Source organism: Procambarus clarkii, chromosome 5 (genome assembly GCF_040958095.1).
Source record: "Procambarus clarkii isolate CNS0578487 chromosome 5, FALCON_Pclarkii_2.0, whole genome shotgun sequence".
Classification (NCBI taxonomy): domain Eukaryota; kingdom Metazoa; phylum Arthropoda; class Malacostraca; order Decapoda; family Cambaridae; genus Procambarus; species Procambarus clarkii.
This window is the reverse complement of record NC_091154.1, coordinates 34,890,522-34,917,504: the sequence shown is the minus strand read 5'-3', so window position 1 is coordinate 34,917,504 and position 26,983 is coordinate 34,890,522. Positions and strand designations below refer to the sequence as shown.

General features: G+C 36.2%; 2 protein-coding genes across 11 annotated transcripts in view; one reads left to right on the top strand and one right to left on the bottom strand.

Annotated features, from left to right (window-relative positions):
* Positions 1-16,695, top strand: part of Ack-like (activated Cdc42 kinase-like) — a 110,154-nt gene extending 93,459 nt beyond the window's left edge. For all 4 annotated transcript variants that reach the window (XM_069301027.1, XM_045749799.2, XM_045749790.2 and 1 more), the window contains 6 exons: positions 997-1,242; positions 1,910-2,100; positions 2,243-2,318; positions 9,377-10,194; positions 11,558-11,906; positions 15,089-16,695. In XM_069301027.1, coding sequence (XP_069157128.1) covers positions 997-1,242; positions 1,910-2,100; positions 2,243-2,318; positions 9,377-10,194; positions 11,558-11,906; positions 15,089-15,307 — 1,899 coding nt within the window. In that variant the 3' untranslated portion in view covers positions 15,308-16,695. The remainder of the gene's footprint in view (positions 1-996; positions 1,243-1,909; positions 2,101-2,242; positions 2,319-9,376; positions 10,195-11,557; positions 11,907-15,088) is intronic.
* A 5,183-nt stretch (positions 16,696-21,878) lies between these two features.
* Sec31 (secretory 31) overlaps positions 21,879-26,983 on the bottom strand; it is a 65,224-nt gene continuing 60,119 nt past the window's right edge. For all 7 annotated transcript variants that reach the window (XM_045749840.2, XM_045749857.2, XM_045749848.2 and 4 more), the window contains 2 exons: positions 25,805-25,876; positions 21,879-22,329 (listed from right to left, as the gene is read on the bottom strand). In XM_045749840.2, coding sequence (XP_045605796.2) covers positions 22,141-22,329; positions 25,805-25,876 — 261 coding nt within the window. In that variant the 3' untranslated portion in view covers positions 21,879-22,140. The remainder of the gene's footprint in view (positions 22,330-25,804; positions 25,877-26,983) is intronic.

The following is a 26,983-nucleotide window of genomic DNA, read 5'->3' as shown; positions in this document are numbered from 1 at the left end:
CTCAGGGAATACAAATTAACATTTTTAGAAGACAAAATATTTTAGAATTTTTTTTTCTTGCGCACGGGGGTATAAATCTCCTCAGGACTCCTTAGCAGCTTAAGAGTTAATAAATATATGTTTATACATACAGTAGTTTACATTTCGATACTGTTTTACTATATGTCAGTTAGAGGAACTTGTTTTAGAGCTTACTGTAGTGATTTTAAAATTCTTATGTATTGTAATAGTCAGTAGGTTGATGAGTACAGCTATTAAGCTGGAATTAAAAATATAAAATAGGGGTAGGCATGATCAGTGGTAAGAGACAATGTATTAAAAATGAGAAATGTTGCTACTGGTGTCCCACAGTTTGGTACTAGAGGCTGTAATGTTCATTGTCTATATTAATGATTTCCCTGAAAGGATAGAAAGTTATATGAACATGATAGGAACAATATTAAGCTACTGGGATTTTATACTTCAGTCCTTTCAAAATACCAAGAAAAAATTAGTACTGAACAACAAATAGCAAATGAAATTCCATGTGGATGAATACCAAAATGGGTAAAAATGGACCACTCCTTCATGCACTCATTCCTCCCCGTCTCCCCCGCCCCCTCCCTACATTTTGTGAATAACAAGTGGGAAAATCTTAGAGGGGGAGTTTGACAGTGATAATTCTGTGTCATCATAATCTTTCTCTTGTTCATAAATTTGTGTCTGAAAGTTATTTATGCTACAAATAAGAGAGTACCTACAGTATGTACTGTATATATAAAATTATACTTTTAATAAATATTGCCATTCCAGTAGTCCAATGAACCTTTAATATGTTGCTGTTAGTAATTATATTACAAGACCAGGAATGCAATTCCATAGAGATTATGCTCCAATGCCCGTATATCAATGATTCAATTAGCACTCCTGCATCCAGGAATGCAACCCCCATTAATAAACAAGGTATGTGCGTACACACATGCACACACTACTTTTTTTTTTATATCCCTTTATCAGCCTTTCCGGAGCAGCTCCTTTGACCTGGGCCCAAGTCTGATGGATGAAGTATTCAGGGCTCTTGGTGGCTCAGCATCATCTGGTCCATCTTCTCTGGAACCGCCAGGTTCTCTGCCACCTCTCTCCCCCACTCAACAGTCACAGGCTCTACTTGAGGACAATGAAAGCCATAATGTAAAAAATGAAATTAAAGAAATGGCTTCAAAGTTCAGCAACAAAGATAGCTCAAAGAAAAAACAGGCTATGGTTAGTGTTTTTTTGGTTGCATATAATGTGGCAGCACTTACTCTCCTTGATGATGCTTACTGTAGTCATCCATTGTTGTCCTTGCTGTTATTTAGTTTTATGCCATGTCTTTAAACCAAACCCTACCCTATCCAACCTAGCCTAACCCAATCCAACCAAACAAAAGTAAGAGATAAAATAGTATTGTATATATTGTTTGCACAAGGTGTGTGATGTCTATGCTCTATGCTGTCATAATTTTAATGCTTGTTCAGGTTTTATATTTACTTTTTTAGGCATTTAAAACAAATCATTATTTTTTATTTAATATATTCGTAATGCTTACATAATAATTTGTTTTACATTTTCAGTTGATGCTTCAACTGTGTGCAAATACGGTATCCCTTTATTTTATACTCGTAAATTATTTAATTAACTATTTCTTTGTTGTCATGAATATCAATAATGTAATAGTTAAAATTCTTACAATTAAAATTCACTGCCAACATATTTGATAGCCAGTAAGTATATCACTGAATTGATGGTCAATTAAGTGACCTTAATTGGGGAGGGAATCCTACAGCTTGTAAAGGTTCATCTATTTTTACATTAGCTAAATAGTTTTCTTTAGAAGTATTAAGCCTTCTAAATATTTTACCGGTCTTTTTTTTTTTTAATGTGGGTTTAGGTAAAGCCCATCTCGGCAGCTGATCAGCGTACTTTAGATTCGGCAATAGCAATGGCCAATGAACTTGCTTCAAAAAGTATGCTAGAGCTGGACTGCAATCATGAGAGCTCAGCAGACTCTGAAGGTGCACCAGATTCTCCCATCACTCCATCATCTCCAACTAAACATGGTGGATCACGCTTCTCTTTCAAGTTAGTAATGACGCTATTCAATTCTATTTTATATTCTCATTATGATGGGAAGGGTGGGGGATGGATGGTTCAGAAGGATGGCAAAAATACTTGAGTTTGATTTAGACATTGTTATGTGAAATGCATATTTTTCGTGTTACAGATTCTCATCCAAAGGTAGTCCAAAACCAGAGAGAAGGCACTTCAGTGCAGAAGCAGCTTCAATACCAGATATTCAAGTATGTTCATAATTTAACTTTGAGTTTGAAATAGTTGATGCCACACAGGCACCAACACAAAAAAATTATTTATTTATAATAACAAATTTTAAATGGATATTTTTATCCCAAAGAGAGTAAACAAGTGAGATAGTGAGATTGTCAAAAGGGAGTATGAGAGAACAAATCCACTTCGTTGATTGGTGGATAGTACTTCGGTTTCAACTCTTTTTAACCCTGTCGTAGCTCAGTCGATTAAGGCAGTGTCTGGGATGCTCCCGGACGCAGGTTCGAATCCTCGTCACGGCCCTTGTGGATTTGTTCATTTGATGCATCACGTTAGTGTGATCTCTGTGGAATGAGTATGAGAGATTGTGAATAAGAGTATTTGTGTACATTTACCTTCCTGTCTATGGTGAACAAGATCTGACTCCTTTGGGCTCTGTCTTGTAGAGATTGGTATCTGCTGCTTTTATATATCTGTTGTAATTGCTCTTGAATCTGTAGATGGAAGTGGTTTCCAACTCTTTCATTATAATTTAACATTTACTTACATCCCCCTTTATTAATTTGCATTTCTAACTTTCACTTTTGACCTCTTGTCTTATTATTCCCAATTTGGAAAAGTGTCACTATCCATCTTGTTTATTCCCTCCAGTATTTCATATACTGCATAATGATCATGTCTCCTTTGGTCTTTCTGTAACGTTGTTTAGTTGAACTCCATTAACCTGTCTTTGAAGCTTAGTTCTCTCATTTCTGGCACCAACCTTTGGACTTTCTACAATCTTCTTTTCAGGCTTTGAGAGAATTCTAAGCCAATGCTTCATAGAATTAGTCTGATGTAACTTTGCATGTGTTGATATCCTTTGCATATCATGTGTGTGTGTGTTTCTAGTATTTGTGCTGGAATTATATCCACTCCCAAATATGTCTCTCTCAGATTATTTGTAGCTTCTTTCAGGTTTTTTTTGTTGGCCCTACTGCTTTGTTCTGCCTAGCTCTTTGAACAGTTTTTCTACTTTATCTCTAGACATATTTAGGTACTCTAGGTTGTGCTCTTAGCTTTTTATTGTCTGTTAAAAACCTTATTTTGAACACTGGAGTTGTTCATTAGTGTTTCAACATTTTCCCCTTCAGTCTATAAATCTGTTTCCTATCCTTAACCTCTGGATTTTATCTTTAAGATTAGGGATGTGTTGTCTGTTGTCTCTGTGAGTGAGGGAAAGACACTTAGTTATTTATTTTGAACTCTGATTTCTATACTGTACTATACTGTATTGCTGAAAATTACTAAATAACTAAAAATATAAATACAAATTGCTGAATCTGTCGCTCCCTCCTTACGTCACTCAAATGTATATTAACACACTGAACCTCACTCATTAACTCACTCAAAATGTAACACTTGCGTGCCAGTATCTTCTTTATTATAGTTTATATAACTGTTGTGTAAACCAAGACTAATGATCAGGGAAGGCTCTTGGATGCTTAGATAATCAGATGTTTTGTTGATCTCTTCTTTGCAGGTTTACGTAATGCTACATAAAATAAATTCTTATAGGGTAGAAATCCATTTTTTGAGAAAGAAAGTTGTTATAGTTTATTCCATTTGTTTAATTTCTAAATAAATATGAAAGTATTTTTGGTTCTGTATTGCAACAGTCTGGAGTTCGCAATTGACTGGGCATGATGAGTGTTTCTTGGGAGGCTCATAATTTTTCTTGAACTTTGTCTATTAACAGAATGCTGTGTCATTCAAGAAAACTCTACATGTAAATTTTTGTTTACATTACTGTATATACTTACATTTTGCTTGGTGGCAGAAGTTAAGGTGACTACTTCAAATATACCCTCATTTTTCTTATTCATTTATTCTGTATCACTCTCTTCACCTTTTGGCTTATATAAACTGAAGTAGTTGTAAATGGTTACACAGTTTTTGTTTGCAGCAAATACAGTACTATAGCAATGCAAAATCTCCTTCAGATTCTTGAATTAAATATTGGAAACAAGTTTACTTTATAACAAGTGTTTGTGAAAGTAATTTTTCAGGATTTAAGTAGTTTTCACAAGATTGCAAAAGTTTTTCTGTTGATAGATATGTATGTCATATATGTACACAAAATATACAATAAACTTTATCTTCACTGGGTGGGGGTGGGGTGGGGGGGATCAAGGTTAGTATTCCACAGTAAATTTAATAAGAATGTGATTTATTTGAGTTAATGCCCTTCAAATGCTCCTTGAGTTAGTCGTCATTATTCATCCAGGACTGTTGCTACCTGCCAGTTTCTCATTTATCTTGTCCCCACCATCACAAGTATCTTTGCATTGGACTTTTCTCTACAAATTTGTGACCCACAGGAGTGTAAAGGTATATGTATCCTTGCATCCTTATGCCTGCTAGTCCACTGACCTTGAACCCCCCCCCCCATGTTCCTGAGATGCATAATCTTTCCTGTTCTTTAAAAAATCATGCGCAATATTGTCAATGCAGTTCAGTCAGGTTTGTGTTCCTGGTATTTTTGTATATACTGTAGAAAACTTATTTTCTTGGGTGCTTAGGTCTACCCATGTCTTGTATTTGAATAGCCAATTTTGTCATGTTGATGGCCACACCAACATGTAGTCTCTCTTGGATGCATTAATAGTACTGTAGTTTGGCTTTAAAAGACAAAAAACTGATGCAGAAAATATACTATCAACTTATCTGAAGATGGTTCAGCATTTTCATGCTACTGTATAGGCTGGCAATGGCTCATTTTAAAAAGTACTAATATGTAGTATTTATTATGATTCCTTCAAGAACACATTGATTTGTAGCATTTTTCTTCATAGTTATTGCTAGCGTCTCTTTGTGAAATAAGGAATTTTGGATGATATACATAATTGCTCTACATCACAAATAGATTCTAAAATCTTTTTTGAAAGTTTTCAATCAGAAAATGAATAGCCAATAAAGATATTAGAAAAGTAATACCCTGTAATATCACTAACATAACTAACACCTTACCCACATTTTATCATGGTTTTCCCCTTTTCTTTTCTTTGCAGTTGATCGATGAAGACATAGAAAATGTTTGATATGTTGGTGGATTGTTCTTTATCTAAACTCAGATTTAACACAGTGCTTGTACTTCTTATTTTAGTTGTCTCACTGCATGGTATAGCATTAAGCTTTATTTTATTGTAGTGGCTTGAGAAGAATTATTTGTGTTGCATGACAAACCTGTATTGTAGTTTTTTGTTTATTTGAACATTATAAGTGGAAAGAATTAGTAATTGGTAGCAGAAACATTCACATATTGTCATGACAATTGAAAGTGTACATATTTGGTTCTAAAGATGTATTTATGAATAAGGTACACATTTCAAAGCTTATACGTATATTTTAACCTACAGGAAGATTTTTCTTGACAAAGGTGTATGGTGTAACGTTACGAAAGTATGATAATGAAATTAGCGTAGAGAAGTTAAAATAAGTTATAGGCCGGTATTCCTTGACACAACTGATTTTTTCATGAGAAGTGAGCTCGGGTAGAAATATTTTCTCATAATCTACCTGGCTTAATTCCATTACATTGTGGTAGAGCAAAACTTCAGAAGTATTTAGAGATTTTATTAACTTGTTTAAATTTTGCATGAATCTGAGAAAATTAGTCATTGAGTCATATATGGCTGAAGAGGCTGCAATAGAAATGTTGCCTAAATATGGTGGTGAGACATACTGGCAATATGAGTAGAGATAATGTAATGCTGACAATGTTTTGGGGGATTTTTGACATGGTTGGGGGATTTAATTGTTTCTACAACTGACTTGGTAGTTTGTCATCACTATCTTTGCCCTTTCATAAAAAATTACTGTATATAATAGTTAAAAAAACATTGTATTGAGTGCATTTAATGCGTTGAATGCTGATGTGTCAATCTGGCTATGAAGATGAACTAAAACTTTGCATTTCTTGAAATTATACCAGTCGGGTCTTGTTATTTTTAGTTTTATGAATTTCTGTATTTCTAGTCAGGAGTTCACTAATATTTTTATTTAATGAAGTACCGTACTTGCCAAGTACCATACATAGCTTTGTCTCTAAATACAGTCGACTCCTGATGTTACAACACCCAGTGTGTATTCGTATCATAAAGATATCGCTATCTATATAAAATAGTGTCTGAGGTTGGTGATCAGATGCTTGGGGTTGGCCTCGCCCAACTTTCACATGTGAAGTATGTGGGATATAAGTGTGTTGTAGGCCAGTCAGGGTCAGCTCCATTGTCACACTTTAAGAAATAATGGCATTTAACTCAACCCTGTCCACATGGCTTTCATGAAATATTGTTTGTTGTCTGTAGACCAATTTAGTAGTTTCACTGCTTCTTTATATATTTCTAGCAGAGATATGAGGAGGGGGGGGGGGATGGGGCAGATGTTTGAAGAGAGAAGGTGGAGAGGTAAGAGAAGGGGGAGGAGAGAGGATGTTGGGGAGAAAGGTGGAGACTGGGGGGAAGAGAGTGAAGGAAAAGGATGAGAAGAGGAGGGGGGGAGAGAGGGGGATAGGGAAAGTGATATGAAAGAGGGGATAGTTGGGAGAGAAAGGGGGAGAGAGAGAGCCCAGGTGCAGCTGGGTTACCCCCTCTAGTTTTATATGGATATTACAGAACAAAATTGATACAGTCCATGACCAAATATAATACATTTAAAATTAAACCAATTATATACAATGCACCCAACAAAATTAGGAATTCTGTTTAACAGATCCCTCTAAATAATGAGCCAAATTTGCATACTGGACCTCCCATCTAAATTTCAAATTTGTTGGAAAATCTGTGAAAATCTGGATCATGAGGCAAAAAAAATTTCTGCAGAGCACATTTTGTCCCAATTTGTTTTTTCAGTAGAAGTGGCGGAAATGTTCTAAAAATGGTAATGAAACCATGTATCCTAAATTATTAATTGGAACATATTCCCAAGATATTTCCTAGGCTAGCTTGACTAAAAAAAAAAAAAAAAAAAAAAAAAAAATTAGGGACGGTTGGGAGCGAATGAGACTGGTTTGAAAAAATCATATGGCAAGTTTTAGAGTCCAAAAATGATATACATACAGTATCTCATTAAATTTAGTTTTTTGTAGGGTTAATAACAAGTTAAAAAAAATCCGTTGGGATTTGGGAAGAAAGCATATACTGTAGCTAGTTTTCATTTTGGAAAATAGCAGGTTGCGTTAAGTTTTGTTCAGCGGAGATCTGAATTTGGTTCAGTGTAGGTGCCAGACATTATTTTTTTTTTTTTTTTAATCATATTGCTTTATTTATTGGAACAATTTCCTATTGTGATATTTCATAGAAAATTTTCACAAATTTAGAGTTTTGAGCATGGGAAAGTCAATGGACCTGATTCGTTTGCACAACTTGAGGGACGTGGTCATACTTTTGAAAACAATCCTTTGAGGGAAAATTTGTTAGAAAAATTAGGGTATAAATAGTAACTAATTCAATATGGCTTTAATTACAGTTTTAGCAGGTTACATAGATGAATGCAGTACTAGATGAAACGACTGATAAGCCAAATGTAGTGAAATTTCCTTAGACAGGTTCTCCTGGTAAATATTCATCGTATCGTAGGTTGAAATTAACATTTTTCTTAATAAAATTCACATTCATAGACCATGGATAAAATATGGGTATGTATAGTAATTTTTAATATTGCTCTGATTGTGTTCTTTAAAAATGTGTATACAGTATATGAATGTAATACTAGAAGAAACAGTTGGTGCCTTAAGAAAACCATGGAGCATATTTAGAAAATTTGTCATTTATTTCCATTATGAGTTTTACATAAAAACGTTGGAAAATGTGCTGATAATCACTGGTAAATTACTGTATTAAGAAAACTGGTTTATTCAGAAATATGAATCAACTTCAGAACAATATGATTTGAATTTTGGAGATTACACCATACAGTACTGGACTGTCAAATATTAAATTCCTCTTGGATAATTATCATATTATTGATATTGAAATTAATTATTTTTTTTTAATTAAAGGGTCATAATATTATGAAGAGTGAGTTGTGGCCATGGAACATAATTAGCATAATTCAACATTCAACGTAATTATTTAAAACAATATTTTAAGTTTTGCTAACCTCTCTTGACAATGTCTAAAATTAGAGGCTGGGCTGTGGGAAAGATCAAGGATAAGGTCCAGAATGCCATTTTGTATTGTCATATTCTCTTGATGGAAATTTATATAGGGTGAAATTAAGATTTTTGCCCGATGCATCCATCATGTGTTGGAAAAAACATGTTTCATATCTGGAATAATATTACACTCGTTACATTTTGTGAAGAATTTAGATGGGTATAACATGGAAATGAGCAGTTAAGAATACTTAAAACAAAATCCTATGTTTTTTGCCATGCAAACTTGCATAATTTTAAATGTATACACTGTGAATGAATTTAATACATAAAAATTTATAGCCCAGATAGATTATAACTTCTTAATATCAGGAGTTGGCTGTATCTAAAAAAATACTTACCAAGATCATCATTGGAACAATTTTAAGTATTTAGAGAGTAGGTTCAAGTTGTGTATATCTTTGAGTTGCCCATTAAATAATATGGTTTAAGTTATTATAATATGTAAATTTCTATGAACTGTCCATTTACAGCATGTAAAGGAAAACATACCACTATGGGTATTTATAAAATTTCATAAGAGAAAAGGGCAGTACAGGTATTATTAATTTTAAATGCACATGTTAATACAGTAGTGTACTAGACTTTTCCGGTATAATTGTCTTGTGAAAAATTTACTTATTCACAATTTGTCCTTTTTAACTCTGGATGTGGCATTATGTTGACCTAGAATATCTTCATTGCCATTTAGCTTGTGCATGTCATGTCTTAAGTAGTTGATGTTTGTCTTTGTTTTTAGTTCTGTAGGATAATAGACATGAATGTTGCTTTTTATTTAACTGAACCTTTTTAACGTTATCACTGTTTATGCAGTACTCTGAAGTTTTTCTTTGTTTTTTTATGTTAGCATATTTGTTTTTGTTTGCCCCAACACAGTCAAGCATATCAGAAGAGGCCAAAGAAGTGTACAACTCACTGGTGGAACGGCCTGGATTGGACTGTGAGCCACTGGCTTACCGCAGTGACCCTGAGCCACCAATAAGTGAGCCAGAGCCTGCAGAACACAACCCACTGCGAATGTTACGTGCTGGTGTCACTGTTAGACCCAAGATCAGGGGAAATAAGCACAACTTTAGCTCGGGCTTCAGTACAATTGAAAGAAGTCATGGTATGAGAGCAGGGACTAGAGAAGGACTGACTACAACACCCAATAGTAACACTGCTGACCTAACAACACATCAGACATTACCCAAAGGATTCAAACATAGTAAGGTTCCACCACCAGTGAAACCCAAACCATCTCCATTAGTTATACCTAATTCTGCATTTAGAGCTACTAATGAATCAGCTGGAGAGTCCAGCACTACTCCAGATACCATTAGTCCTGATGGAAGTAACCAAGACGCCATAAATTTACTTCCACTACCCCCACGGGATCGCACAAGAGCTGTTGCTTCCCTTACTAAACCTAGACATCAACGCAAGCACCCATTAATCATTCCTGGGGGAGTAACTAACTCCTTGTTACGTGGAGGTGGTCATGTTCCAGCCTTAGGAAGCTTGTCGGATAAAGTAGAGCACACCAGCAGTCGTCTTGTTATTCAGCACACACACAATCCTCAGCTTGAGTCTCACAGTACAACAGCATCTACCACTCCAAGTGGGTCACCTGCAGCAGATGGATTTGTTAGTGATGAGAGTACAACCTCACCTGGGCCAAGATTACCTCCTGCTAAGCCTCCTAGATTATTTACGTGAGTATGTTTCACAATTAGAAAATTCTTTGGGTGCACATATTGTTGGGCTGGATGGAAAGTAAATAAAAGGATTTGTAAGACATTGCTTAAAACTTCTTAAAACATTGCTTAATGTTTTAAGAAGTTCAGTTAATACATATTATTTTAAACTGGCTGTAGATCAAAGCTCTTTTCAGAAAAAAATGTATCCAATACAGTCAACTCCAAGTTCTATACAGGACGGCTTTCCGAAACAAAATCAAATTATGCCAATTTATGTATAAATTTATAAAGGATCGTATTGGGAAAAAGAAAGATGGATTCAAGGACCAGGAATAACATTGCATTAAATAAATAAATTTTGAAGTCAAATTTTGAATATTAGATTCAGTGTAACACATTTAAATTAATGTAATCTTTATAATGGTGAGGTGTAACAAAATGTACATTTTAATTGGTTGTACAGTATATGAACACTGTTAAAGTTCTGCAAAATAACTTTTATTTTGGAAAAAATAAATAATGCTTACTACTGATAACTTGCTTTGGCATCTAAACTCATGCAAAACTGACCATTGGCAGTGTTAAATCAACAAATACATTAAGTATTAGATTAGATGAAAGCAGTCTGCACTAAATGATCTCTTGCTGAACTGGGAGGTAACTGTACTTGATATTTTTGCAGAATAAATCATTGTCTTAAGTAATTTCATACCATGGTGATGTGTTTAAATTTATATTAATAAATGTGGGTTGAAATATAAACATACGCAGGAAAGGTTTCCTGTGTGTTATGAGTGATTGCATTTGCTGTGAATCAACATTTTACAATTGAAGAGTGCTACAATGAATATTATGTAGAAAGAATATTATATCACTGTACATATATTAATTCATAATTTATGTTTATAATTTTGTTGCCACAGAATTTTATATTTTATAGAATTGTATTCACTTAAATAATACTGTACTTTTCTTTTTTAACATGCATAGACTCTGCTGTTCTCTTACAGAATTTATTTTTATAATAATCTTGTATGAATTACATAGAAGAGAGTCACCAGTATCTTTGTTTCTGGCAACAGAATCCCAGGTTTCATGTCAAGATTTTGTAAGGAAAATTATTTCAAAGTTTATGCAGTTTTATGTTAGAGATTTTAGTCTGTTGTATTACTTTTGCTGTATAACACTTGATTTTATAATTTCTTACTAAAAATTTACTGAAATTTAATTTATTAGTTTTTTTTAACTATTTAAATTTGTCTTATAATTTCTTATAAGGTGTATTTCATTTTATAATTTTTTGCAATGTAACTACTTTCAACTGGTAATGTTTTGTATGAGTACTGTTTTAGTTTCACCTTGTAATTTCTTGCAACAGAAGTCCAAGTGCCTTGGATGACAGCTTTGAAAGTCAAGTGGCCAGTGAGATGGATGCTTTGGATGATATACTGGAAGAAGAGCAAAGTGTTTCACCTGTAGGACCTTTACCTCCACTCTTTCCTAACCCAGAGTCATTCACTAACTCTTCTGACCATGTAACTACTAATGGCTTTGGGGAGGGGCCAGGAGGGGGAAGCGGATCATTATATCAGTCTGGAGACCATGTGTCCTGTGAGGACCTCCTGGATTTTGCTATGGACCGACCCAACTCCAGACGTACTCAAGGACCAGCACGAGGCACCCAGTCTGATGAGGTCCACATCATGCAAAAAGTTTTGAAAAATGAGGTTTGTGTGAAGTGTTGTTAAATTTAGTTAACCAATTGATACCTGATAATGATAAAATTTTAGTCTCCAAAGTAACACTTTACTGTAGCAATGTTCTAAACAACTTTCAAATTTAATTACAGTATAATCATTCCCCATTCCTCTTTGGTGTTCCCCCACCTGTTTCTTGCACAGCATCCCTTTTCTCTTTGTAATTATACTTAGTGCACATCCTCTTGGTAAAATGCTTAGTATGTGTTGCACATATTTTTCAGAGGAAACTTATGTTCTTTATTCTAAATTTAAATGATTTCCTTATACAATCTTGAAAATCAAGGCTGATGAAGGGAACACTCATAATGATTTTTATTTCTCCATTTTATCAGTACAGTATGGAATGGCCTCGTACTTGACTTGCTTAGATTAACACTTTCGCGTCCCAGGTGTGCACGCCTCAGCCCACCTCAAGGTGGGCTGAGCGTTTACCGTGAGCGTGCACCAACACTAAAATGTGCATACTCTTTTCAGTTTTCTCACATCAATTTTTGTGTTACATCGTTCATTTTGGTATCAAATTGTTCACAATAGAATTTTCTGAAGGGATATATGCATATAAGGTCAAAAAGCCTGGCGTGCCACTGGCAGCAAACCTGAAAATTGGACAAGCGTTACCCGTGAGCAAGCACCTATTCGCACACCTACAACACATACACTAAAATGTGTATACTGTACTCTTTTTTCAGTTTCTTCATGACAATTTTTGGGTTACATCGTTCATTTTGGTATCAAATTATTCACAATCTAAGGATGCGCATCTTAAAACTAGTCCCATTATGATCAGGAAAAAAAGGAATTTTAACAAATACGTTAATTTTGGAGGCCACGTGTTCCCGCCGGACATCCGCAGTTACTTGTGGGTTTCAGCGGGAAATTATTATAACCTCCCACAGAAATAATAGTACAGTAATTGGGAATCCAAGAGTGATATGAAGCTGCTGGAAATAATAATGCATACAGAACCCCAAACACTTTCTGCATAATGGGGAAATTTTTAACCACACTCAAAATTGTAATAACATTCATCAGTGATTATTTTCCCATCATACTCTAACACCTTTGAATCTTCTCTCCTCTCTGCCTTTCATATGGCAATTTGACTGAGAAGACGAGTTATTTACATCACTTTACACATTAGCATTCCGATGATGCTAAAACATGATACCTGTACAGTACTTTAACAGTACATCTACTGTACGTTGAAATTACTGAAACCACTTAATTTGTATTTCTTGGAGCATAGTGTGGGAATAGTTTATCAGGGTGGGAACCATCCAGAGATCATCTTGGTCACCCACCCATCATTCAAGGTGATAACTGCTCTGCTTGAGAATATTTTCACTATACTTTGAGAATTACATGCCAAAAAAGTTTGAAAGTTTTGTTTGCCTTTGTTTTTGAATCAGTATAGACTGATCATGTATCCATATTTCCTTATTTTTAATTTATATTGAAAAATGAGGAATGTTGAAATAGTAATAAACCTTCGTACATTTAGCACAGTCACACATAATCTACTATGAATACACAATTTGTTTTGCACCTATACTAAAGCACAGATACATCGATGGTGAAATATTTATGAAATTGTTTGAGCTTTGTGAGACCAAAGCTGAAATATGCAGCAGTTGTATGGTGCCTATATCTTAAGAAAGCACATAAACAAACTGGAAAATGTGCAAAGACATGTAACAAAATGGCTCCCGGAACTGAAAGACAAGAGCTACAAGGAGAGGTTAAAGGCATTAAATATGCCAAAACTAGAAGAAAAAAAGCGATATAACAACTATACAAAATAGTAATCGCCAAAATTGAAATCGACACAATTGATAAGAGAAGAATTCCTGAGATCTGATACTTCAAGAACAAGTGGTCAGAAAAATGCAATAATATCACAATAGCATGATATATCAATGAAAATCATTGAGGCAATGGAGTGACCTGAACCCACATTCTGGTGATTTGCAGGCACCTGCCTTAACCGACTAGTGACTGAGTCGGTTAAGACAGGTGGGACGTACCAGAACACCTGTTAGTCACGTGGCTGAATCAATTAAGGCAGGTCTCTGGGAATCCTACAGAATGCAAGTTCAAGTCACTCCATTATGAAGAGGAGGTCATAGATTTAAGCTAACTAAACATAACTGCTTAAGAAATACAGTGCATTCTCTATATCAAACCCCACTCTAAGGAATTCCCGGATGGTCTGAACGAATTGCATTCGGTACTAAATATTCAGTGGAGCATACAAATGTTCGATTAAGTGATGATTGTTCGGTCAAGCTGTCACCGAGACCAAGCGTCGGGAGGTGGTTATCACCAATTATGATTCATCAAAGTGTAAACATCTGTACAGTGTTTTTTTATTTTGCTTACCCATTGTTTCCAGGTAGAAGGGGTTGAAAGATGATTAAATTGTGTCAGGGGAGGCAGGTGGTGTCACTGGTGAGGGTTATTGTCAGAGAGCAAGTGGTGTCAGTTGTTGGGGTTTAGTGTCAGGGAGGCAGGCGGTGTAAGTTATTCTCATGGGTGGGAGGCAGGTGGGGTTAGTGGCGAGTGTCAGAGAAGACTGATGGTGTCGGGGAAGGGAGGGGGGAAGCAGGTGGTGGAAGTTGTCAGAGAAGGCAGGTGGAGTTAGTCATGCTGAAAGCAAGTGAGCATAAGTGTTATAAAAGTTCAGCAGAAATACACTATAGAACAGTACTGGACAATTTTTCCCCTAAAAAAATTGTGCAAATTCAATAAGATTCTCTTTAAGTGCATACATTTGAGACAAGGCAGATCATATTAAACCTTCACGAATTCTGTAGCAAATAGTAATGTGTGATTATCTTGTATGTGGAGCAGCAAATATTTCTCTTCTTCAGTATTATAATACTGTATATGAATATTTATTCATAAGGTGCATTTCAGTTGTTTGCAATCATTTTCCAAACTTTTAATCTACCAGCTTTGCTCCTCGTAAACAGCTGTTAATTGGTTCCTCAGATCTTACTACCACATGACCATTTGGCTCTTCTGTTCATGCATGTCTCCATGAGTTAGTTGCTTTTCTCCAAATAAACATTTCTCCCTTTTGCACTTGAGTTTAACAAATGCAGCTCTACAATTTAAGCAATAATACATTTTCTGATTTTCTTTCTTAGCATGTGTCCCCCGAAGAATGTGTTGTGGCACTGAATGAATGTGAGTGGGATGTACATCGTGCCCTTAAGCTAATACGCCTACAGCTGTTACTTCCAGCTCACCGTGTACCAATAGAAGCAGCTCGACACACACTAGCCTCTTTCTCATGGGATGTTAGCAAGGCAGCATCCTACCTTGTTGCTACACGTGGAATTAGTGAAGATACAGCGCAAGTTTGACCCATGTATCATTTGTTAATGCAACTCGGAGTATAAACTAAAAATATATTGGGCAAATAAAATTGTGGCACAAATTTTTAAGTATATAATTTTTTATTTAACAGTATTATAGAATTGTATATAGAATAAATTATCAATATGTATCATTTCACAATACTGTATATGTTAGCTACTTTGACATTCAATATCACTTGCAGTACAGTATCCCAATAGCTTATATTTTATAATTACAATTACAAATAAAATCAAAACTTCTTGAATGTTGTTATACCATACGGTCCTACTAATTAATACCAAGCAGCAAGGTAATGTTTAAGTCAATGGATGGAAAGTATTAAGCAATTAAAATTATTGCTGCATGTTAGGATTATATATAATCATATTGTTTATAAAGTGGCTACATGTGTAGTTAAGCAATTTTTGCTTTGTATATGGTTTAATTTTAGTATGGCTGACAAGTTTCAACATTCTATTTGTTCACACACGTCATACATTACTTTATTACCTTTACATACTCAATTAGCATATATTATCTTTACAAGTTAAATTATTATGAAGCAATTGGTTTTTGTCAGAATATGCACTATTCGCTCTTTAAGCTTTGAGTGAGCGAGCATATCAAGTGACAAAGTAGCTATCTAACTCTTCTCTATTCCATTAACTAGATTGACTAATGTACTATATTGTTAAGAATGTGCATATTTAGTGGTGAAAGTGAATTATTTATTACATTTTTTGTAATATACATTGAAACCTGTAGATAATGTCCATAAATTATTGGTCAACATCATGGCATAATCCCCATCCCTCCCCCATTACAATTAGTGCAAGAAATGTATTTTCTTAAAGTAGACTTAACGTGTCTTTGAAAAGCATGTGTGTCGAGAAACTATCCAAGTTGAAAGCAACTTTCCCAGTCACTCATTGTATTTATTTAAGTCTTCCAGTTAATTAAATTTTGATGCGAGTATTCATGAGATTATTAAGGAGCTTTAAACTGCCTCATTCATTTACACTTTCATTATGCAACTTACCCATTACATTTTATCACTGCATAACATTAGAGTATATAGCGTTGTCCTGTAAGGATAACATTGTGAATCACTTCATTGCATATTTTCATACTTTTGTATTTTTATATAATGTCTTAACATCTGTCTGTCTAGGTAGTTAAAGTATTTTAGTGACTTTAAAAAGTGATGTCTTGCATGACGTCATGCAAGCACATGAATGAATTCATTTCTTTGAGCTCATTGCACACATTTAATTTTGATTCACGACAATTTATTGTAATAAATCATATTCCAGTGACCAAGGTATGGAGTTATGTAACATTTAGCAAGTGCAATCTTTGTAAGCCTGTGGTTGAATATACATAAATGACTAAATTGTTTATAATCTTATACTTTTATACAAATTGTGACATTGTAGTACATTACCTTTTTTAATTGGCCAGAAAAAAGGCTATGCTTGTTCAGTATTTAACAAGGCACCAAACCTAGAAGATAATGCACAAATACAACAACATTCCTGGACATACAGAATGCCAATGTGAGAGCAAATAGGCAATCACAGGAATTGGATTCGCTTGGGATTTCATCAATGGACATTATTTCTGTTTTCCCTGTTCCATTGAATAAAGATCCTGAAAATCAAGACATTCTACAAGATAAATAACTAGAATTCAGGGCGGTTTCATTGCTTTGCTGTCAGAATCGCACATACGTTAGTGTGTGACCAATACATAAACCAACCAGAGATGTTTAATATTTTTAGCGGCATGAGGAAGGCTACAAGGATAGGTCACATTTGACAGTTGTACATAATTTTTTTTTTTTTTTTAATACTGTAGCTAGCTAACCTACCAACCATCCCTCCAACTGTTGAAGATTGTGTTATAATTGAGAGGTAGAAACCCCACTCCTGTGCCAGGTAAGTCCACTATGGGCTCACCATATATACTGTATAGCGTTAGTGCTACCTGGAACTTTTTGTTCTGAGTACCTGAATCTAAAAACAAGAGGTGGTGGTGGTATTCCAAGTAAGGAATTCTCTTTTGGGAGATAGACCAGGTATGAACGGTTTCTTTAGTAGCAGCACCTAGTCATTATAGGCATTGTCAATATGGCTGAGAACCCAGCAAAACTGTCTTAAATTTGCTAAAGATAAGGTACACCCAATGTTCAATGTCCCTAAAAAAGTGAAAAAAAGAGCTAAAAGATGAAAGGCCCATAATAGCATTGCAAGAGTCAATTACAAGAATAGTAATTGGCACATGAACAGTATGCCTCTGAGCATAGACCTCATAGCTCTATAGCAAATATAGTCGCTGGGAAGTAAGTACTGTAAGTAATTATCAAAAGAAGGCACCAAACCGGGACGGCTATGTAGCACCATCAAATGTGCAAAATTATCAGAAGGCGCTAAATATCACCAAGGATGCCAATACGAGAACAAACACAAGGCGAACGATATCAAATGTATCCGATTCACCAAGAATTCTATCGAGGGACAAGCGACCGCGAGGGACGGTCGGAAAGCAAGAGACATGCTCGTCCTGGAAGTCAGGACATTCAACAAGGATATGCACGACAGTAAGAGGGACAATGCACTTTGGGCAATAAGGAGCAGGGCGGCACTCCATTAAGTGACCGTGAGTTAAATGTCTCCGTGGTGTAGTGGTAAGACACTCGCCTGGCGTTCCGCGAGCGCTATGTCATGGGTTCGTATCCTGGCCGGGGAGGATTTACTGGGCGCAATTCCTTAACTGTAGCCTCTGTTTACCGCAACAGTAAAATGTGTACTTGGATGAAAAAACGATTCTTCGCGGCAGGGAATCGTATTCCAGGGACCATAGGATTAAGGACTTGCCCGAAACGCTACGCGTACTAGTGGCTGTACAAGAATGTAACAACTCTTGTATATATCTCAAAAAAAAAAAAAAAAAAAAAAAATGCGTATGGCCAATATGCAACCTCACCAGAGCCGTTTCCCCACCGCTGGTTACGGTGGTAGGAGGAAGGCCATGAGGATACACTACTCTTAAGAGAACGCAGTTTGTTACCAGTAACATACTTGCTGGTAAAGCCAATGACATCAGCAAACTCATCTGTAAACTGAGCAGTAGCATGTGAAAATGTTCAAGGGATAGGATGTTAGAACAGTATGGAGGGTATAACCCTTCAGTCATTCAGGTTAGAGCTTCACAAAACTCAACAGGTGGGACTCTCCATGCAGCTATACGATGGAACACGTTGTGGATGTGCAGAGAAAAGCCTGTAACAGGCAATCCATGCAGCAACAGCAGCAGCAGTCTATTAAGGAGACTGAACAGGACTTTGTGGGGGAAAGTGGTCCCAGGTATGGTACAAGAGTGAATTGAGGCAGACTATACTGATTGGTTTGGTCTTGTAATGAAATACCAATTTTTATAAATAATACAAGGTGCCCAACCTGAGGCATAATACCATATAATTGTTTTCATCAAGATTATGAAGGGCCAAGGATAAAGCTGGCCAATATACAGGACATCCATAGTCCAGTTTAAACAGGCAATTGCTTCTCCTTTGTAGAATACTATCTGCACTTCAGAGGAATGTGATGAGACCAAGTATGGTAAGGGATTTGAAAATGCAGTTCATAGGTAATGGACATACAACCAAGAAATGCAGGTGTCAAAGATCAGCTCCAAGTGCCACATTATCTTTATATAAAAATTTATGGCTATAGAGAACCGTGACTTTACTCACGATACTTAACAAAATCTACATTTGAAGTTTGGTGGAATCTGCTTCCACCACTTTCATTAGTACACTAGATTTGTTCACAATTCTGACATTCAAAAAATTATATTGTCTGTGGTTTTTTGGGCACTTAGTTTCATCTGAATTACCTTGTTCATATACTAACCATTCCAAATAGTCTGTCCTTGTCAGCCTGTTATATTTCCATGTTATGATTAATTATGGTTTCCAACTTCTATCTTCCTGTGAAATGAGGTATACAGTACCAGTAATTCCTTTAGTCACTAACTTAAACTCCTCAGTTCTGTAACTATTTGGGTGAAAACCACTGGACTATACCTTTGATGCATTTTTAACAGCAGTAAATCCACACTGGTGCAGCACATTCCTGAATCAATCCCCACACACACTTTTCTATTACTGTCTATGCTTACTAAGCCAGATCATATGAAGGACGATCCTAATCCAAACATCCAAATTTCTTAAAAGGCGCCACAAATTAAACTTTTTATTTTAGTTTATTACACAAATTAAACTACAACAAATTTCAACTTACCTTTGTGGAGTTAACTTCTGCTTGATCGATAAGGACTTCATTTACCCAACCTAACCTTAAAATTTAATGTAAAAGTTCTTGGCAAGGTCAACTTTGACTACTAGATGCTGTGGTTTCACTTGAAGTTTTTTTACTTTCTGATCTTACCAAATATAAATAGATTTTAGACTGCCTCCTTTTAATATTGGCCTCTATTTTTTATAATCGACTTTTTGTCCTGCCTAAAATAGTGATGTAAACTTCCTACTTCATGATTCTCACTGATGCAAAATTAATTAGTACTCATGCCTAGCCAAAAATCTTCAGCAACCCTCACAATGAAACAGTCATTTTTACAACATTCAATCACTTGTACTTTGTCAAGCTTCCTCATAACATATTCAAGGTAACTGACATGATCTTAGCAGAAAAAATTATTCGGTTTCTATTAAAGTGAAAATGTTAGTAAAGAAAACCTTTCGGTAATGGAATGGCACTACTGTATGTAGAATCAAGTAAAGGAAGAACACATTGGTTGTCAAGATCAAGGGGGCCACGATGAATCCATTTACCGTACAATAAGTGGGTGACCAGCTCTTATTAAAATAATTTTATAAGGAAAATATGCTATACAGCCTGTATATGCTGCTTTTAATAATTTATAATACTCTACATTATTTTGTTATTAATGCATTGTTTGATGTAATTCATGTAGTGAACACAAGATGCCATGTCATCAAGTAACCCAACTGTAAAACCCAGCAAACTGGATTTTTGTTCAAATTAAATAGTAAAAATTAAATAGTCAAAGATTATAATGGCAAAATTACTCAAAGGTTTGGGTTACCAAGATTTGTATTAGCAAGCCCTTAACAGTACCTTATATATTCCTGCAAGTGAGTTGACAAAATACTGTCTAAAACAGCATTTACAAATAATGTTCAGCCAGATGTTTTAATGAGAAGCGAGAATAAACTTTATTTTAGGCCTCTGGACGCTAATCTATTTGTCTCAATATTAAGTAGTGTACACCTTGCAAGAAATAGTTTTACATAAGGTTAACAAGAATAGTACAGTGAAACCTCTGTTTTCGAATGCCCGTTTTAGAATTTTTCAGTTGTCAAGTTTTTTTTTTTAAATTGACTCGGTACTCGTAGTTTGCCTTGGTACTCAAGTTTGTTGATACACGTATGGGCCAACCGAGCACGTGGCACGCTTCAGTTTACCACTGTCTCCCGCCTAGTGATCGTGCTTGAATTCTTTGTGAAAAATTTAATTATTTTTGTGCTTTTTTGGTTTCTGAACATAAAAGTTCTTATGTCACACCATGGGTTCCAAGAAAGTCAGTGGTAATGATCCAACCTGTCCTCTTAAAAAGAACATCGCTTTTGGCCGTTTGCCCGTATGGCCGAAAGTGGACGTAATTTGAAAATTAAAAAAAAAAATTAAAATTTGGGATTTTTTTTCAACAGTAAGTTAAGGGTCCTCTGATAGGTTAGGTGGGCAGGAAATTCTCATAAAGTTTCAAAACGTTATGAAAAACGTTAGTTGAAAGTTTTCTCTCCTAACCTGTCCGCGTAAGCCGGACGACTCAAACAGAAAACGGAACAGTGCGTCACTTTCGTGAGTAGATTTCATTTCAAATTACGTCCAAATTTGGCCATAGCGCGCATACGAGCCAAAGGTGACATTTTTAAGAGGACGGGTTGAATGTTCAACCTAAGAAAATAGTTGTGAGGATAATGATAGACGAAAAACAAGAGATCATAGTGTGTGCGATGTCTCACTACAGACAAGTGTTAAAACAGGGAAAAACAAGTGTCTATAGACAGATTCTTAGTAAGACAAGCAAGCAGTAAGCCACAACCAGGTCCTAGTGGTATGCTTGCAAAACGTAAGAGTGTGTGTTCCCCAGAAATGTCATCAATGCCTGATGTTATAATGGAAAGGGGACTCCCCTTCCAAACCCCCCCCCTTCTCCTCACCGTCTTCCATATGCCAACAAGAATCCTCCATAATGGTAAAGTACCTATGAGTAGTTTTCTGTATATAGTGTATTTTAGTTAATATTTTTGGGGTGTGGAACGGATTAATTCAATCTACATTATTTCCTATGGGAAAATTCTTTTCGTTCCATTTTTAATTCGTCTCTGGGAATGGATTAAATTTGAAAACGGAGGTACGACTGTACTCACAGAGCAAAGGAGCAACATTATTATGAAATTCTAATATTTAAATATGTCTAAAATTTGTGACAAACTATTATAAGTCAAAATGATTATTTAAACTCCAATTGTGAAATAAGTTTTAATATGGGAACAGTTTTCATCCAAGGCCCTGTAAAGCAAAACTTATCACCCAAAGAGCAGCTGCAACTTCAAGTACATTATAAGATCTTCATATATTGTAACATACAGTACTGAATATATATATATGTACAGGTATATCTTTAACAGGTTTATGTAAGAAACTCTATACAAATTTTTCAAAATGTTTGTTCTTTACTATCAAAAGTAATTTTCTAAAGACTTGTGTATCTTTAACATATACCATCATTACTGAAGAAAAACTTGCAGCTGAATGCAATACTGCAAAAGTAGTTTGAGGGAAGGCATAAAAGATGAAAGCTCTGAGAAACTGCCTTTAGCTATAGTCTCTGCGTGGACACTCAGAGCTCCTCGGTAATCACCAGTCTGTACTGCATTCACAATTCGATGAACTCCAGACACCGTAACTGGACTCAACTGAAAATTGAAAGAACACTGGTATAAATTATGTTAATAGAGGGTCCACTTGCACAATTTGTCGATATCCAAATAATTTAATACATAAAATTACACCGAATTCTGAGGCAGCCATTATACTTACAAGAAGATACTCGTATACATCTCTGTATTATGCACAGTACACTACTGTATATGTAACTCTCCCTGTATCTTTCTGCAACATATTACTAATTTCTCCTCTTGTACAGTATTCTAATAAACCATTTCTAAATAGTAATTAACAAAATTTTCACTCTTTTTCACTTGTACTACTAGTTCCATTTCTTCATATACTGTATTCTGTCTGTAATGGTGAATAATTTTGTGTATCAATGTGCCTACTCTGGTAAACCTATTACAGTATCACTTGTCTGAAGTAATATTATATACTAAACCTACTAAATTTGATAATTGTTCTTTTTATTAAGCTCCCATTCCCAGCTTAAATCTGTGACCTAAGAGTGTCTGCAGCTTTGAAAATACTGTACATACATTATGACAGTTTTTTTTACTTTACAGCATTCAGTACTCTAAAATACCTAACACTTCTAGTTTACTTTTATTTATCCTAAAGAGAGATAAAAGTTTATTCTTTAATGGATCTGATTGTATAGATTTTTAGACAAGGAAGTAATAGAGATGTTTGCAAAATTGTGAGATACTGTACACGATAAACGCACCAAAAAATCTGTACGAAAACAATGATGCAGAACTGGAAGACATGCCTTGTAAAAGGGTGAGAAGGGGAAAAAAGGGAATCAATCTAGGAAGAGGCCTAACCCACAAACATACCACCACAAAAACAACTACACGGTAGTGAGAAGATATGCGGAAGGGATAAACGCAAACAAGAATGAAGTTATTCTATAAATTCATAAACCAATAGTTACATTTAAATGATAAAATCCAGAAGGGGGGGGGGAATTTATCAGGAGAAAGTACCAAGCCATTATAACTATATAGCACTTAGAAGGGATCAGGATAAGGATTTGGGATGGGACACTGGCAAAGAATGGTGCCCAACCACTTGGATGGTCAGCGATTGAACGCTGACCTGCATGAAGTGAGATCGTCGCTCTACCGTTCAGTGCAAGCGCTATATAATGGGAACTAGATTCACACAAAAAATGTGTGGAACACTCAAAGTTCCCACACTGTCAGCCACCCTCAGTGGCAATGCTTCATCATGTTAAGTGGATAGTTCCAAAGTGTGTTCATGCAAAATGAGATTTTAGGGAACCAGATGCAATGCAGATTTCAGAACAAAACTTCAAGTTCCTTGATGGGTGTAGAGATGAGGTAGGGAAACTGCACAAGAGTTCAGAAGAACAAGCAGTCCAGCTAAAAGAAGTTTCACCTTCGGTTCTGAGAGAAAGTGCACTCAACCTTAGCAATGCGCTACACATTTTTTAGACAATCTTACAAACAGCGATCCTCACAGATACAGAAAAAAAGGCAATCGTTCCAGTATTTATAAAAATGATAAAAAGAACCTTCTATATTACAGACTGGTATTATTGACAAATGTGCTAGTCAAATCATTTGAGAAAAAGCCAAATGGGAGGCATATCTGGTTTTCAATCTGGAAAGTCCTGTGTAACAAAAAAAAAAAAAAGTACAGTACTTTGTTTTTATGATATAGCCACAAATTTTACAGGAAAAAAGATGGTTTGGTCGACTTAAAATCTTAAGACAAAGAAGGCCTTTGACAGTCCTACACAAGAGGCCTGTGTAGCCCTTTTACTGTACCAACATGGATGAAAAATGTTCGGACAAAAATACGATTAGTGATTAAAAGCAATTCTAGAAATGTCACTAGTGCAGTACCACAAGTTTCACTTCTAGCAGCAGTAATGATCACTGTCTACATAAATGCTTTATCAGAGGGGACTCAAAATTATGTATGCTTGCAGATGATGCAAAATTACTCGGGAGAATATAAGACTTAGATTACTGTCATGCCCTTCAAAATAATCTAGACAAAAAGTGAATGGAGCAACAAGTGGCAAGTGACATAAATGCCATGTAAATGAATGTGGAACAGGCAAAAACAGGTAACTAAATATAGACTAAACAGTCTATAATTATGTTCAGATTCTATAAACCTCTGACAAAGAAAAATCTAGGGGGTACTACACCTATATACCACTTGTTGATCCAGAGGATCAAGACCCCAGCAGCCCTGTCTCTGACCAGGTCTCATGGTTGATGGTCTGGTCAACCAAGTTCTAGGTCAAGATAGAAAACTGCCACCAAAAGATCGCAAAAAGGAACTGAGGCACCTATGCTATGCTTGCAAATTTCAGAAATGCTTTTCAATTTATGAATGGAATAATTAAAACACAACATTCTTGATACTAAAATTGTAATACATTGGAGGGGGAAGGGGGAAGAAAGTGGTGAGGAGGAAGGGGAAGGGGAAGGGAGGGGGAGGTGGTGGTGAGGAGGAGGAAGGGGAAGGGAGGGAGGTAGTGAAAGAGGGAGGGAGGTGGTGGGTGGGGGAGGAGCGAGAAAGGGAGGGAGGTGGTGGGTGGGGGAGGAGCGAGAAAGGGAGGGAGGTGGTGGGTGGGGGAGGAGCGAGAAAGGGAGGGAGGTGGTGGGTGGGGGAGGAGCGAGAAAGGGAGGGAGGTGGTGGGTGGGGGAGGAGCGAGAAAGGGAGGGAGGTGGTGGGTGGGGGAGGAGCGAGAAAGGGAGGGAGGTGGTGGGTGGGGGAGGAGCGAGAAAGGGAGGGAGGTGGTGGGTGGGGGAGGAGCGAGAAAGGGAGGGAGGTGGTGGGTGGGGGAGGAGCGAGAAAGGGAGGGAGGTGGTGGGTGGGATAGGAGTGAGAGGGAGAGGTGATGGCTAGGGGAGGAGTGAGAGGAGGAGGTTGGGGGGGGGGGGTTATGCAGCTGTGATGTGGTATCTGTATCTCAAGCAGCCCATCCATAAACTTGAAAGGGTGTAAAAGCATACAACCAAACAGCTTCTTGGCTTCTGGAGCTCACAACTAAGCTATAAGGTGAGGCTAAAGGCATTAAGTATACCAAAGCGGGTATGTAGAAGGAAAAATAGGCAACATTATCACTATGTATAAAAATAGTGACAGTTGACAAGAAGGAATTTTTTAAACCATCAACTACTAGAACAAAATGTCATAGTTTTAAGAAAACAAAAGTATTGAAAAAATATACAAAAATTCTCTTTTGTGGAGTTGTAGACTGTAGGAACAATTCAACTGTGGTGATGGAGGATGCCTCAACTGTCAGTAATTTCAAAGTGTCATAAGACAAAGATTATAGGGTAAACAGGATACCGTGAGAGTAGCTCCTATCCTGCAGCTACACTTTGGTAATTAGACACACACACACACACACACACACACACACACACACACACACACACACACACACACACACACACACACACACACACACACACACAAGCACAAGTGCATGCATACAAACATTTTTCTTACCTGCCCAGCTCTCAGCTTGTCATATAATAATTCCATTTTTGAACCAACATCCTCAAGACGTTGTTTCATTTGCTGAAAAAAATTAAAATAAATAATTTGCAAATGTTATCAACAGTACAATTGGTGGCAATATACATTTTAATCTTTTGAAAAGCTAAACAGTGCATGCCTAATTTCATACCCAAAAGTACAGAGAACCTTCAGAAAATTAGATGTTTATATTAAAGTTATGATGTCAAATGTGCAGGTAAATATTGTAAATATTGTCTAGTCTATAATTGCGACCAATAAGCAAATTAATGATTCCAACAATGAAAAGTGCTTCACAATATTATAGTTAGATATTCAACTAGGTACATTATGATTTGAACCAAATGATATTTGTTTTTCAATTCAAAATTTCCATTGGTGGCAGTTTTTAACATTACTAACCCTTTATTTTTCTCCAGTGTTTTGTTTTCAGCTACGTTCCCACCTTGAGTAAAACCAGAGCTAAAGAGTGAATACTGTATATGAATAATATTTGTACAGTGGAACCTCTATTAACGAGTGGCTCTATTAACGAGTTTTTCCAGTAACGAGCAAGCCACTCTCAGCAAATTTGTCTCTATTGACGAGCTCGCCTCTATTAACGAGTGAAACCACATGGCGCTTCCTAGTGTCTCGCAGGTTCTCGCAAATTCTCGGACGCCTCCGACGCCAGTGTTGTTGTTGTATCTTACACGACAAGCATCCCTCTGGATTTATTTGAGCTTTTCTTTGAGTTTTTAGTGGTTTTGCGACTACAATTTGTAACACACGATGTCTCCAAAGAAGCTACTTGCTAAAGATAGTGTTGTCAAGAGGAAGAAAGACACAATTACTGTGGATTTAAAGAAGGAAATTATAGCAAAGCATGAGTGTGGTGTCTGTGTGATTGATCTCACAAGGGAGTATGGCAGGTCCTCATCAACAATTTACACCATTAGTAAGGGAATGAGGAGGTAAGGGAGGATGCTGCCTCTTCCACTGAAATCAGGGAAGTGTTTGGAATGTTTGAAAAGTAAGTAAGTAATTATCAAAAGAAGGCACCAAACCGGGAAGGCTATGTAGCACCATCAAATACGCAAAATAATCAGAGGACGCTAAATATCACCAAGGATGCCAATACGAGAACAAAAACGCATAAGGCGAACGATA